Genomic DNA, 14,642 nt, shown 5'->3' on the forward strand with positions numbered 1-14,642 from the left:
GCAGGAACCCACAGGCTTTAGAAGCAAACAAGAGACTGAGCCCCGATGCATGCCATCAGTGATCCAGGTGAAGCGGCAGCACTGGGCCAGCTCACATCCCTCTGGCCTCTGGGCAAGTGCAGAGCATTTCCAGTGCAGCCCCTGAATCCAGCACCCCTCTGCCTGCTTTACCATACACCCCGCTGAGGAGTGGAGCCCCGTGTCCCACTTACCTGTTTTCCCTTTACAGCGCACTGCCAGGTGCTCTGCTGACAGTGCCGCTTGCCCGGCCGCAGCGCCGTGTTCCACCGAGGGACGTTAACCCCGCCTCGCTCCGCACCTGAAGCTGCCCCGAGCCGCTCGGGCACCGGCCGTGCCTGTCTGCGGAGGCCCAGGGAGCTCCGGGTCCTCGTACCACAGTGGCGTCCCCCCCAGCACTGCAAAGGCTCCCGCGTCCCTGTGACATGTCACCTCATCCCGCGGACTGAGCACAGGCTTTTACACCAAGGAACAAGGACGGGGTTACAGCACGGAGCGCCGCCGCCTCGGTGAACCTCCGGGACGCCCCGGTACCGGGCAGGCACCCCGCAGCTGGGCCCCGTACCGCCCTATGCCCGCCAGGCGAGGCGCACCGCAGAGCCCCACACTCACAGGCTTCACCCGCCGAGCCGCTCAGCGGGGCCAGCCCGGGCGCCGCCTACCTCCGCGCCGGCGGGCCGGGGCAGCCGCTTCCGGGTCCGGAGGACGCCGCAGACCGGTGAGCGCTGGGCCGCGCCGCGACCCGGAAGCACCGCCTGCGGAAGTGTCCGTTCCCGTCAGGGGCAGGGCCGTGCGTGTGCGTGCGTCGCGGTGGCACCCGGCTTCCGGCCGCCGGCAGGAGGGCTGCGGCCGCCGGTCCGGCTCTGGCGTACTCGCGGCAGGTCCCGCGGCGCCTCCGGAGCCGCCGGTTCACGCCGTGCTTAGTCCGTCGCTGGGCCCGGGTGTGCGGAGCGACTCGAGAGCCGAGCTGCCGTGCCTGCCCGCAGGGCCCGGTGCCGCTTTGCGGCCGGGGCTACAGGGCACCGCCGTGAGGCCGTTGTAAAGGCCGGTTAAACGCGCACGACCACTAACGAACCGTGGTAGAAACGTTCACAAAGTCTCTCGGAGCTGCGTGAGGAGAGCCGCGGTGCTCAGCGCTCCCTGCGTGGCCAGTTCCACTGCCAGTCTCATTGGGTGACCCTTGCAGGACCGGCCACTGGTGCAGTAGTGGTTTTGTGACTAAACCAAAGCTTCCACCGAGCAGCCGGTACGCAGGCAGAAATGGTATACTTTAGACGCAGGTAACTTGCAAAGGAAAGTGATTTAATGATCCTGACCGGGCTTACGAGTGTGAGAACCACCCGTCTGAGGCCGGCGCTCCGTCTGTCTTCAGTCTCCAGCATGGGGACAGTGGGTGAGCCCAGCCACCCACTGACCTGTTCTCAAGCCTCTGCTCCCTGGAACCGGGGATGTCTGCTGCTCCCAGGCTTGCTTTGCTTGCTGCGTCTGTCCATGGCCTGTTGGCCCTTCCCAGGCTCGCTGCCACAGCCATCCTCCACAGCTTCCTAGGGAAGTGGCGAGACAATCGCGGTTAATTCCTGGGCAAAGCGTGACTTGCAGTCTCTGAATAGCTGTGCACATCAGCAAAAGCAGCCTTTAGGAACGATGGTGCTGGAGGGCAGGGAGAAGCAGGACTGAGTGGAATGCAGTGGAGATAACGTGTTTGGTGCTGTAAAGAGAGGATGATGAGGGCTGATATCAGAGGCTGAGCGAGGGCAGGGAGCCGAAACCGCTGTAGACACGGCAGACAGAAGGGAGCGTGAGGCCAGAACCGGACAGTCAAAAGAGTAGTATTAAAAAAAGATCTTTGGCATAGCATTCTTAATACAGCTGAATGACACTAAGAACACATTTGCTCATACCAGAAAATGGTATCGTAGTCAAGATGGGAGAAAGAAATTTAATGAGCATGCTAATTGCTCGGAGCAACAGTAGCAGCATAGTTATGTTAACCAGAAGTAATCCACCACTGTGAAAGGTGAGAGTTACAACTGGTGTGAGATGATTAAGGGTTCCGAATCAAACACATGACATCCAAGTTACGGTCCTGAGTGAAGGTAGGATGATGGTGATGTCAGCCGTGATTGAGAGAGGAGGCAAGCGCAAGCCAAGGAGGAAGATTAAGAGCTCTGTGTTAGCCACGTGGAGTGGGAGTTGTCAGCCGTACATCCACAAAATGTCAGAGACGAGGATGAGGATTTAGTTTGGACATGACTTCTTTCAACTGCAACTGTCCATCACAGATCAAGTACGTACAGCGAATTAAATACCAGTCTAATTTCTGCTGTGGCTCTCTATCGCCACGCTACAGGTGGTTTTCTCGTCCTTGAGAGCTCTGTTGCCATGGCTTTGTTGCACACTACTCAAAATGTGAAGAAAGTAGATCAGAATTAAAGTCACTTCCCCTACATACTTGCGTGGGGCAGGCGTCCTACGTAAGTTCAGTTTGGGGGTGGCAATGATCTAAAGATAACCCCTGTATAGAATGATGCCTTAATTATCCCTGACATAGATATATATATTTTCTCTTAACGGTTTTGGCAACCTGTATGTAATAGATTCAAAACTAAAACCTGGTCTCCAAAGAGGCCCCTTTACTGTGCAGCGGGGAGCCCTCTCTGGACGCTCCTGCCTCATGACAGGGCTTGTCCGTGAGGAATGCGCTCGGGCACGGCCACACCGACGAGCCACACCACTGACCGGGGCCCCTTCGTCCCGCACCCGGTCAGCTCCGCACGGCCGAAGCTCCGGGTCCCGGGGCAAGGCCAGCCTGCTGCCGTAACCGGCGCTGGGAGGCGCGGCGGGGCCCAGCCCTGCCCGACCCTCCCAGCACGGCAGCGGGGCTGAGGGGAACGGCGAGGCCTCAGCTCGGGAGTTACCATAGCAACGGGAGGGGCGGGGCCGGAGCGCCGCTCGCCCCGGCCACGTGACAGTTCGAACGGTCCAATCAGAAGTTTCTCAGCCGCGGGGCGGAGCCAGGCGGGCTCGGTCCCGCCCCGTGCACTCTGATTGGCCAGTGCAGCCTCCGGCACCCACCCTCTCGCACTGCGATTGGCCTCCGCGCCCGCCGCTCTCACACCGATCCCCCCCCCCCGCCACCCCTCCGGGAGCGCCGCCGCCGCGGCTCGGCCCGGCGGGAGGGCGACCCGGCGGATCCGGCCCCGTGAGGCGGGCGGCCCCGGGCGGGGCGGCGGCGGCGGTGGTGGTGGCGGCGGGGCGGCCCCGCCCGGTTGGGAGGGCCGGGGCGGGGCGGTACGGAGGGGCGGGGCGCGGCGGGCCCCGCGTCCCTCTCGCGCGCGGCCGCTCTCCTCCCTCACAGGCGGCACGTCCGCGGTGAGTGAGTGGCGTTGGCGGGCTGTCAATCCTCGCCGCGCGGCCGGCGGCGGGCGGCGGGCCATAAATTCCGGCGGGCCGGTATTTTTGCACATTGCTTCGCAGAGAGTGTGTAATTAATTTTTTTTGTTGAATTTTTTTGGGGTTTTTTTTTCCTTTTTTTTTTTTTTTTCCCCTTTTTTTCCACAGTTCTTTCCCCGTTATTTCCGCTCTTTTCTTTTTTGCACAAGTTCAAACTTTTGATTGCTGCTGCCTCACCCCCGCTGCACAGACCGGGGACCATTTGTTATTATTTTTTAAGGGGGGAGGGCGATTAATTTTTTTAATTATTACTATTCTTTTTTTTCCCCTGATTGTGTTTTTTTGGCTTTATGTTGCAGTTTGGGGGTGGGGGTGTTCGCCTGGTTTGTTGTGGTTTTTGCCGTTTGCCACCCTCCTAACTTCTTCAGGATTTGAAAGCGAGTTTTATTTTTGTTATTTTGGCTTTTATTATTTTTTATTATTATTTTTAATTTTGCCTTTTTTTTGTTTTTTGTTTTTTTTTTTTTTTGCAAAGAAGATTTTTGGACAAGTGGGGAAAGACATAAAAAAAGCAACAGTAAAAATAAAAAAATTAAAACCACAAATAGAGCTGTGGAGGAAGATTGTACCAGGAAAACTGCAGAGACACCCCACCAGCTCATCCATCCAAGCCACAGAGATGATGATGATGATGATGAAGGAAGATTGTAACTAAGGAAGAGAGTGATTTACGGCACCGGGAAGGAGAGGAGAGTGGAATAAACAGCTGAGATCCGGTCAAAACACAAATACTGATTTTTTTTTTTACTCCTGTTGTTGTTTTGTTTGGCTTTTTCCCCTCTTTCTCCGTCTCGGGGGTGCGCGGGCGCCGAGCGGACCCGGCGCTGCCCCCCCCCCGGCCCGGCCCGCGGGAGCCATGGACGATCAGTCCAGGATGCTGCAGACTCTGGCCGGCGTCAACCTGGCCGGGCACTCGGTGCAGGGGGGCATGGCCCTGCCTCCTCCCCACGGACACGACGGGGCAGACGGCGACGGCAGGAAGCAGGACATCGGCGACATCCTCCATCAGATCATGACCATCACTGACCAAAGCCTGGATGAGGCACAAGCAAAGTTGGTTTCGTCTAATTAAACCTTGCTTTTTTTTTTTTCTTTTATTTCTTTTTTTTTTTTTTTTGCCTTTTTTAATTCTTTTTTTCTCCTTTTTTTTTTTTTTTTGTGTGTGTGTGGTTTTTGTTTCTCTCATTCCCGGAGTCTCACAATTAGGAGCAACTTCTTGGCGCCGTAGGAGAAATTGCAAGCAGCCGGGGCAGCGCCAAAGTTGCTATTTAATGAATATTTTAATATATATAGAGAGATATAAAATAAATATCGAAGTATGCGATGCTTTTGCATACATGCGAGGGAAGCTCCGGCTGATCCCTCGCCCGTTCCCCTTTAGACACCGTGTAGCGGACACCGGCCCTGGAAGCCGCTATGTGTCCGTCTGGCCCTCCCGTCCGTCTGTCGGGCGGCTCCACAACTTTTCCCCTTCTTTCCTTCCTTCTTTCCTTCCTTCCCACCCCAAAGTGGTGGCAGATAAATTACAAACCTGACAAGATATTGCTGCGGGGAGAGTTGGGGGGGGGGGGGAACGGACACCAACAACCCCAAACCTGTTTTAAATCACAATAAATACAAAGAATGTTAACTCTGCCCCCCCCCTCCAATCATGGTTAATAAATCAGTTATAATATCGCAGGACGGATAGTACCGGGGACAAGGGGGGGGGGGGTGATTTATACCCCTCGGCCCGGCGGCATTTACACAAAGATAATTCGGTATAAAAGTCATAAAGGAGGGGGGGGGAAGGAGGGAGGGAGAGGCAGCAGCCACCGAACCGGCGCTGCTCACACCTCAACCCGCCAGCATCCGCGGACCGGCGCCGGGAGCTCCCGTTCGGGAGCTCCCGGCGCCGGTCCGCGGATGCTGGCGGGCAGGGAAAAGAGGGGATGAAGACACGGAGCTGGAGAAGGGGGGGATCCTTATCGGGGGAAGGCGCCATGTTGCTAAAACCCGGCTTTTAACCGCTTGTCCTCTTGCTCTCTTTCAGGAAGCACGCCTTGAACTGCCACAGGATGAAACCCGCCTTGTTCAGCGTCCTCTGCGAGATCAAGGAGAAAACAGGTAAGGGCCGCCCGCGCCGCCGCAGCCATCTTGGTCCCTCCCGCCTTCCACCCGCCGGTGGGGACGGTACCGGCCTTCTGCTGCCTCTCACGCCGCCGGTGCAGGGCCTGAGGTGGACGGGGCTAAGCGGGGGGGTTTGTGTGTGTGTGTGTGGGGGGGGTGATCCTGCCCGCCCCACCGAGCTCACGGGGCCCGTCCCGGCGGCGACCCGATCGGGTTGGCTTTGCTGTGAAATGGCGCGGTGCAGAGTCCCCCCCCCTCCTCACGGCGCTCTCCTCACGGCTCCGGAGGGAGCCGGTTAGCGCCCGGGCTGTGTTTTTAGCCGTCAGGACACTTGGCAAAGCACTTGTCAGACCTGCGTTACCTCATCTATTTTATTAATTTCTTCTCCCGAGATGCGTAGCACGCAGCGGGGACGATAAAGTTTGTGAGGGAGAGCAAAGCTGCCCCGGGCAGGGAGGCTCCAGAGACATCCCCCTGTTAGTGAGGGTGCAGCAAAGCTCCGGTTGCTCCTGGTGATGTTTGAAACGCCAAATATTGAATCTCAAAAGTATACAAAAAATGCTTCTTTTCCTCATTAGCGCAACACTTAGAAACTCCGGGGTTTTCTTAGAAGCATTTCTTTTTTTTTTAGCATTTTTTTTCACATCACTGAGTTTACAGAGAATTTTCCTATTTAAGAAGAACATTTGCAAAGCGTTTTGCTTTGTATCATGAGAATAAGAACATTTATTGTGATCTAGACTTAAATACATACATTGGCTGGGTTTTTGCTATATTTGATATAGAGTCGCATTCCCCTTTAGCTCCATGTAAGACCAGACAAAAAAGTGAAATCATTGCAGATCTCAGCTGTGAGAAGCCTGAAGTGCACAGTTCTCAGTGAATTATAGTGCTTTATGTCCAAAGGTTTCTTTGCTACTGGGGATCCACTTCAGTTTCTGCTGACAGCTAAGCACTAGGGTATTGACTGTGTTGTGAATATTAAGATTGATTCTGCTTTATATTGCATTATATTACCCGGGATAAGGGGAATGATCCCCCTGCTGCCCTCCCTCCCCACCTACCTACGTTTTGCCTTCATCCGCTTCTAACCCCTTTCCATCCTTTGGCTTGCGTTTGCTTTCTGCTTTTCGCTAAACTTTTTGGCCGTCCTGCTCCGGAGCCAGCCAGGCACCCTGCTGCCGGTGTTCAGACATTTTGCAGCAGGCACATTTCAATGAAGGAGGCAGGCGCAGGTCCTGCGATCACTTTATTTGCAGAGGGTTTAGCCTCACTGTTTTGAAAAGAAAGTGTAGTCAACCACATGTCAGAGGTGAGCTGCGAAGAAAAACCCGCGTCCTTTCAGCAGCAGGGATTAGTGGCACAGGGTGTTTGGTGAGGCCATCGCTGTTTTGGGAGGCAAGAGGGAACCTGACAGGAGACCTGGTCTGAAATGCGTTGGGGTGTTTTGGTGATAACTTGTAAGTTGGGATCCTGCCTTTGTGCTGCAAGTAGTCGAACCAAGTTTGTAAGCTACGTCTTTTATGAAATCGCTGAGAAGCAACAAAGAGTGAAGGCGTCCGCCTGCCTAAAGGCAAGATCCTGCCAGCCCTGGCAGCACAGGAGAGACAGGATTAATGCACTGAGTGATTGATGAAGATGAATCCACACCCCCACCAAAAACTCTTCCCGCAGGGACCTTTGCTTGGGGTCTCCCAGTTGAGAGGAAATGTCTCTGTAGGCTTTAGTAGTCAGCGTGCTCAAGCAAAGAAAATGTGAAGATAATTTCTAGCATATTTTCTGTAAGCCGTTTTTATAGGAAAAGGCTCAAACAATTCTGAACTGGAGGGGTGAATGGTCTGAGATGCAATTAAAGCAGAGGTGTGTTCCCCCCCCGCCCCCCCTTAGGCAGTCTGCATTGTCTTGTGGCCTGAGTACTTAAATCATCTGCAACTGGGTCATGCGATGGTATTTAATTCTTTTTAATCAGAACCAAAGTTTACCTTGGTGTTGGCGGTGGGAATTGCCGTGATGGCTTTATCGCTACCTTCTTCTGTGAGAAGGGCGAGAGGTGAGGAGGGAGGCTGTAGCCTGGACATAAAGTGTAATTGCAGTCCTGCCTGTTATAAATAATGCAATATTTAAATAATTTTCATATTATTCATTTTTATTTAATATTTTGGTAGTTTTCAGTATAGTCAGCGAGGACTTCGAGAGACTGGTCGTGAGAGAACACGTAGAGGAGTCCTCAGTTTAGGTAGAGCAACTCTTCTCGCTCTCCTGCAAGGGTTAATGAATGCATCACATTTGTAAAAGCCTCTCTCTCTGTCTCGCTTAGGGTTAGGAGCTGAAGATATTTTTTTCTCCTGTGAGGTATTTACCATGTACAAAGCAAATCGCTGAGCTTACCGCATTTAGCCTGACATTTCTTTTTTAACATTTTAAAAAGTGATGCATAATACATTTAAAGGGTTTATAGATATTAATAGATACGTGCATTCTTAGAGGCAACCACAAGGTAGCATGGTTTTCATAAAGAAACTGCCACTTCTTTCTTTAATTAGTTCAGAGAAAAAAATTATACCCGAAGTTCTACCAGAGCCCCTCCAGTAAAACAGGGCGATGAGCACGGGAGAGCTTGTTGATGCTGGTTTGCGTTTTACCCGTGCTCTGAGGTGTCTCTTGGAAGTGTTCAAGTTGCATTCCTCGCGCGGCTCAGATCTGTTGCATACCTGTGTCACAGTCTGTCTCCTCACGCATCTGCCAGTAGGAATAGAAAAACCTGATTTGTGCCTTTTTTTTTTTTTTTTAGTAGCTCTATTTTACCGGCTAAAAATCCTTCAGGTTTGTAATTCGATTAAGCCTCCATTAGGACGTTCCTCTACCTGAGGTACTGGTTATTCTCATGGAGATAGAAATGAAAATGTATTTATTCTTACAGTCTTAAAATGGTTAGGGAATTGCAATTATTTCCCAATGGAATGACATATTATTAGGCCCTGGATTGTGTTGATAGATGATTTGGTTTTTGTCTTTAAAAATAATTCATATAGACGGGAATACGGGTTTATAAAAAAGGCCTGAATGCATGTGTGTATATGCCTGCCCGTATATGTTTATTTATTTATTTCTCTAAGTCCAACAGCAACAATGATAGCTGCCAACCAAACCCTAATTTACTGTCACCACAAACCCTAAATAGCATTCATTTACTAGTAAAGCCTAATGGCATACATGATGGTTTGCCAGATTTGTGGCCTTTGTGAGGCTTATAAGCAGGACTGACTTGGGAAGATCATAAAACTTAATGAACTTCTCGACTGCAGGAGGTGTCCGCAGGGGAAGAGAAAGGCCTGCTTGGCTGGTTGGGCTGGTTGAACTATTTTTTATGTCTAAAGAGAGAGGAGGAAAATGTTCATTAAGAACATTCTCCCCTTATGGAGAATTTTGTTTTAAAGAATGGGGAAAAAATACAAAGTGATCTGAATCCCAGACAAATAGTGACGTTAACTATAGGGTTAATTTCTCACTGTTCCCTATGTAAGCTAAAACCTTTATTTTTATTGCTACAACTGTAAATAGCCATATGATGCCATTCTGATGATTAAAGGGCTGTATCTTGCCCTTACTTGCTGCAGAGCTCCTTATTGATGAAAATGGCCCAACTCTTTTAGGAACGCCCCTTGTCAATATGCTGCAAAATCTGTAAACTGCCTGTTAGGTAACTCGTTGGAGAAGGACTTGCTCCTTGCCTGGTCTGCCAGCAGGACTGGCAAACGTTAACCCCTTTCTTCACTGTGGTTAGCTAAAAATCGTGTCGCAGGACTCTTGCCTTGCCTTACCGCAAATTTCAACTTTCCAGTGTTTGTAAACTCTCATTTAGTGCAACAACTTGCAATTATAAAGAATAACACACAGTGCTAGGAGTCCTGTCTGAGTGTGAAAGGATTCAAATGGAACAATGAAATGGCACTGAGAGCATACATACATACATACATACATATATATGTGTGTGTATATGTATGCATGTTAGCTATATTCTGAAATCCAGCTGTGATGTTACTGCTATTTGGTTTAGCCAGTTTTAATATTTATGTGTAGTCCTGGTGGTTTTTTTTCAAGCTGCTAAATCCATAGTTTTGATTTAGCCTGGCTACATAAGGAAGTAAGCATTGTGTGTTTATGTGTGTATATCTTCAGTTTAAATTGTTTAGCTTTTGTTTCCTTTCTTGTGCTTCAGAACCCAAGGTCTTTCACTGAACCATTGCTTATGCTTTTTGAATGGTATTTTTTTTTTAATTGTCAGCAAATGTATTACAAATGACGACGTGCAGTAGAATGTTGGGTCATTTACATTGTCCTTATGGCAGTGGCATTGCTTTTCTTCATAAATGTCCTGCTAGGAAAATATAAATTGAATTAAGTGTCTTGATTGTCTTTTGGTCATCTGTTTCAAACACATTCATTATCAACGTTCCATTTTCTTTGGTGGGTTTCTATCGGGGTGCTTCTCTGGTCGAGAAAACAGGCGGCTTTCGTGATTATTTTCATTAGAGAAATTCATGATACTTTGTCTTGCAGAACCTGTAAACTACACCATACCGTTAGACCTTAACCATTGTTAGTGCTCTATTTAAATAACAATCTTCACGTTGATTATCACCATCAGTGTTTCCAGATCTTTTTATTGTGGTTTTTTTTTCCCTTCTCCATAGAGAATAAATTTGGAGCGACTTGTCAATACTAATTTAACTAGGAGCAGGGATTTATTTTATTTTATAGCTGTTTTTCCTGGCCTTCATTTTGTTCTTGAATTCAACACATTTGCTTATCTGAAAATACCAAATTATGTGGGATACTGTGTGGTGTATTTTAGGATGCTTGTTGTAAGTTAAGGAATTTTTGTGTTCAGAGATAAATTATTATAATAGTATGTAGTGAATGCAAAAGAGTTGTGTTTTGTTTTTTTTTTTTTTTTTCCTACAGGATTTAACACATTTATCAAGCTCTATTCCTACAGCTTTCAATGAAAAAGTTGTACGATATGGATATTATGCTGTCTTTTTTCAATTTAAATATTGATTTGTGTGAAACATTAATATAATGATATTTGCAGTCTACCGTAGACAAATATAAGCAGAATTAGACATACTAAATTGTTACAAATGTACGCTGTATTTAAATACGTATGAAGGCTATATTAATAATCATGGAGTAGAGCGGGAGAGAGTCCGGTGTGTATCTGTCCTCAGTTTTCAGGCTGATTTTCAATTCCTTGCACATCACGCATCTGACGGTTGGATGAATATTTTTATGAATAGCAGGAATGAATACTGAATCTGTGTAGTGGCGAGTCCAGATCAGCGGAGCCCCGAGCGGAGTTTTGCCATCCTGGTATCATTGGTAGAATTAGATGTAGCTGTTTGTATTCCATGAATTGACACCCTGAGAAGAATGCTTTGTTTGTTTTCTCAGCAGTCATGTTTAATGCTATTCGCTTATCAAGGTGATCAGCATGGTTCAGATAACACACGCCTGACACAGCCTGCCTTTTTTCACCATCATGTTGACCTTTTGTCACATTTGCTTTTCTCTGGTAGGCAATTCATGTCTTTAAGTATGAATGGAGTAAATAATTCACATCAATATTTAATATAAATTATTAAAGTTTCTGTCAGCTCTTATAGTTCATGCTTTTATAAAGTTGGAGTAGTTCATCAGCCAAACAGATGAATTGTGCTTCTCAGCTGGACATTAGAGTTCCTCCATAATGCTGCCTTTACAGTGGAAGTAAACAGGGAATAAAATATGAAAGGAAATGAAGCCTGATGCTTGAACGCTGTATATTTTTCAATAATGCACATTCTTTAGGAAGGCTCAAAGTATGAGATAAATACCGATCATAATTTATTTTGGTGTTCCCATACTTTCCTCCCCTCCCCCCCCCCCCCCCCCCGCATGCTGCAAACAGAAATATTGCAAACCCCACTGACCCCAGCATTTTCTTCTACTCTTTGTTATTAGCCTTGTGTTAGTGCTCCAGCCCCCTTCTTGGGTTTAGGGGGTGGGTGTACAAGTGTTGGGGTTTGGGTTTTTTTCCTCTTAATGCTGCTCTTCTGTATTTAAAGATTGACAGGAGCACTAAGATGATGAAGTTTCAGGGTTTTTTAGTCTTTGCTTATAAATCATAGTTTATATTTTGCAAAGTGACCTGCGATTGAAAGTAGATCCTGAAAATATTTTTCAAAGAAGAAATGCTCTGATGTCTGACTGCAGTAGCTTAATGTGTTTATCGCTTCAGGAATGGGAAAAACAGCATGTTTTGCATAAAAGCATATAGTAAAAATCATTATGCACTTTTAATTTTATACTATTTTAGGTATCGCAGTTTAAATTCTTTTGTTAACAATCAGTTCCTTGCGTGTTGCACAGTCATAGGAACTTGTAGCAATATGTGAATCACTGAATATCGTGCGTCCTACAAATCAATCACTTGGGAAGGGGGGTGGGTTTGTATCATGTGTTTACAGGTCAAAACCTTTTGCTATACTTAAGCCATGCATCAACATTTAAAGCTAATCTCTCATTCCTCATTGTCCAGCAGGTGGCTTTTTCATGTATTATTTAATTTTTCATTATTTATTGTGAGGGGAAAATGGAATTTTATAGTGTTATCCCGATAGCATTTTTAAAAAGAACAGCTTTTTTCCAGTGTGTCCTGGTAGGGATGGTGGGGTCAGTGAGAGCATCTAGGGATCTTCAAGTATACAACCTAAATTAAGATTCCAAACAGGCATTACAGATGCTGGTAACTTTGGCAATTATCATTTTGTTTGGTGAACAGTAGTAAAACAGTGTGCGGTAAAAGTGTTTAGAGAGAGAGGATAAATAAATTGAACAGTTTTGCAATGCAAAGTGGTTTGTGGTGTTTTTGAGGATTTCTTGGCTCTTGCTTAACTGCTATTGTGAAGCCTGGAGCAGATTTTCCCATTGCTAATGCCCTAGAAGTATTAATTCACTTTGATATGCTAATTAGAGGGCATTATGCAAGAAATGAGATTAAGTGGCAGCATGAAGCCATTTGCCTGTCAGTAAATTGAGAGCTTTAGCATCAGGAGGAGCTTTGTTTTTTCTGAGTTTCTCTTGGTTTTGCATATAAATAAAATTGATTGAAAGGTCTAGAGAAGCTTCTAGAACATTGGTGGTTCTTTTTCTCCTTCTATGATTATTTAAACTTCATGTTAAAGCCTTTCTCTGAATATTAATTGATCTAATGGGAGATACTGAACATGAAGAATTTCATTGTATTCTCAGTTACTGTATCTTAACAAAAGGAAACTATTAGAATTCTTTGTGTCATCTGATTTTTGTGGTATTATTTTAGATATATCTTACAGCTTTGTATTCTATCCTCTCTGACTGCTAACTGCTCCTGCGCTGGGAGCTGTACCTGCATGGAGGTATTTTTGCCAGCTCTGCTGGTTTTGGGGTTGGGATAATGAGGGCCCAAACAGCCCAAGTCAGATGGTCGGCTTGGATTCCTGGCCGGCAGGGCCTTGGACATTTATCACCCGTGCTCACTCACAGCATTTCCCATCATTTCTTATGTAAATCACACGTATATTTTCCTTCATGTAGGAAGGAAGGGGTTGTAATACTGACCATAGATTTTATTCAACTGCCAGAAATTGTGTTAAAGTAACATTAAGGGATTGACTTACAGCCATAAGAGCGAGGAAATTTGGAGTTAATAGTTAAACTCTGCCCTTAACTCAACTCATTGAACCTATTTATTAGAGCATATATGATACGTAAGATCGCTGTGCTGAGACCTCTGCAGCACTAGGAGGCTGCAGGATGACTCAAAGACAAGAGTTTCCTCCTTTTTATTTTTTTGTGTGTGTGTCTGTGGTTTTTATTCAGCCTCGGAGTTGCTTTACTGCAGTTTTGTGTTTTAGTTTTCTTTTTATAATACTGTTTAAATATAAATCAGAGAAGTAATTCTGGAAATTGAACAAAAACTTATCAAAATATAAACCCAACACACACCCGACCCAAACCTCTCTAGTCCTCTTTGCCTGAGCGCCTGCAGAGTGTTTGCTGTTTGCATGCCCATCTCCTCCACAGATCATTGTCGCAAAGTCAATCAGGGGAGTAGTGCAAGAGTGACAGTGCTTGTTATGAGCCCCAATAGTTATTTAAAAGAAAGGAAAGAGGATAAAAAAGTGCCCCAGAGCTCTGTGCGGGGGCTGTTCATGCTAGATGCACATCCTCGCCCTGATCCTGGCAGCTGAAGTCTATCACTGTTGGGAAATCTTTAACATGAACCACATGAGACACAAACCACCGCGGTTTCCTCGAAGCCACAGGGGTTTTCACATCAGCACAGGACAAGTGGCACATGTGCTTCGGGTCCCTGCCCGCTGTCCCCTGCCCTCGCCACCTGCGGAAGCTGCTGGCCCTTTCCATTCACTTTCCTTGCTCTTCATCAACAAAGAGTCTGTAGCCTGGTGTTCTTGGAAAGCATGGTGGCCCGGATTGTCCTTAGTTCTCAAGAGCTTCTGAACCAGTTGGCAGAGAGTCTCATCAGGACTTCATAACCCCAAAACTTCAGTTATCATAGTGAACCTTGTTGATACTGGGAACAAAACAGCACCTGAAACTGCAAAACCAGTTCTCACTGAAAGCAAAAGGAAACATCCCTGGTCTCCACATGCTTATTTTAAGTTTCAGATTCTTAAACAAAAGAGCCAAATAATGAACATGGTCTTTGGCCAACCTCAACTTTCCCAGTACTGATAGACCCCCAAGGGTGTTTTTTGGGAGGGGGGTGCTGGAAGTGAAAGCTTGGCATTCCTGGGTGGTGTTTGAATCCTGATGCTGCTGCTGATCTCAGGAGTCCTGCTCAAGTGAGGAGAGATGTGATGACCTAGGTGGCATCAAACTCTGGGCTTGGCTCCTGCCTCACTGAAGTGAATTCAAGAGCTCACTTTTCCTGTCTTTAAAATGGGAATATTATTGATCAGTTTTTTTTTTTGTGAAGATTGTGTTCATTTGGTGCTGTGTGTTGAATATTTTTGTCA

General features: G+C 47.3%; 2 protein-coding genes across 10 annotated transcripts in view; one reads left to right on the forward strand and one right to left on the reverse strand.

Moving 5' to 3' along the window:
* The window catches only part of MAPKAP1 (MAPK associated protein 1), a 97,947-nt gene extending 97,161 nt beyond the window's left edge, over positions 1-786 (reverse strand). Inside the window, exon 1 of one of the 4 annotated variants that reach the window (XM_065695887.1) lies at positions 213-780. The gene's annotated coding sequence lies outside the window, so the exon portion shown is untranslated. Of the gene's footprint in view, positions 1-212 lie in introns of all 4 variants that reach the window. The other 3 variants (XM_065695886.1, XM_065695885.1, XM_065695890.1) reach the window with 3 other exon arrangements.
* Positions 787-3,295: 2,509 nt separating this feature from the next.
* The window catches only part of PBX3 (PBX homeobox 3), a 106,859-nt gene continuing 95,512 nt past the window's right edge, over positions 3,296-14,642 (forward strand). Inside the window, exons 1-3 of one of the 6 annotated variants that reach the window (XM_065695892.1) lie at positions 3,296-3,498; positions 3,950-4,524; positions 5,504-5,577. In XM_065695892.1, the coding sequence (XP_065551964.1) occupies positions 4,328-4,524; positions 5,504-5,577 (271 nt within the window). In that variant the 5' untranslated portion in view covers positions 3,296-3,498; positions 3,950-4,327. Of the gene's footprint in view, positions 4,525-5,503; positions 5,578-14,642 lie in introns of all 6 variants that reach the window. The other 5 variants (XM_065695893.1, XM_065695891.1, XM_065695894.1 and 2 more) reach the window with 5 other exon arrangements.

Source organism: Lathamus discolor, chromosome 15 (genome assembly GCF_037157495.1).
Source record: "Lathamus discolor isolate bLatDis1 chromosome 15, bLatDis1.hap1, whole genome shotgun sequence".
Taxonomy (NCBI): domain Eukaryota; kingdom Metazoa; phylum Chordata; class Aves; order Psittaciformes; family Psittacidae; genus Lathamus; species Lathamus discolor.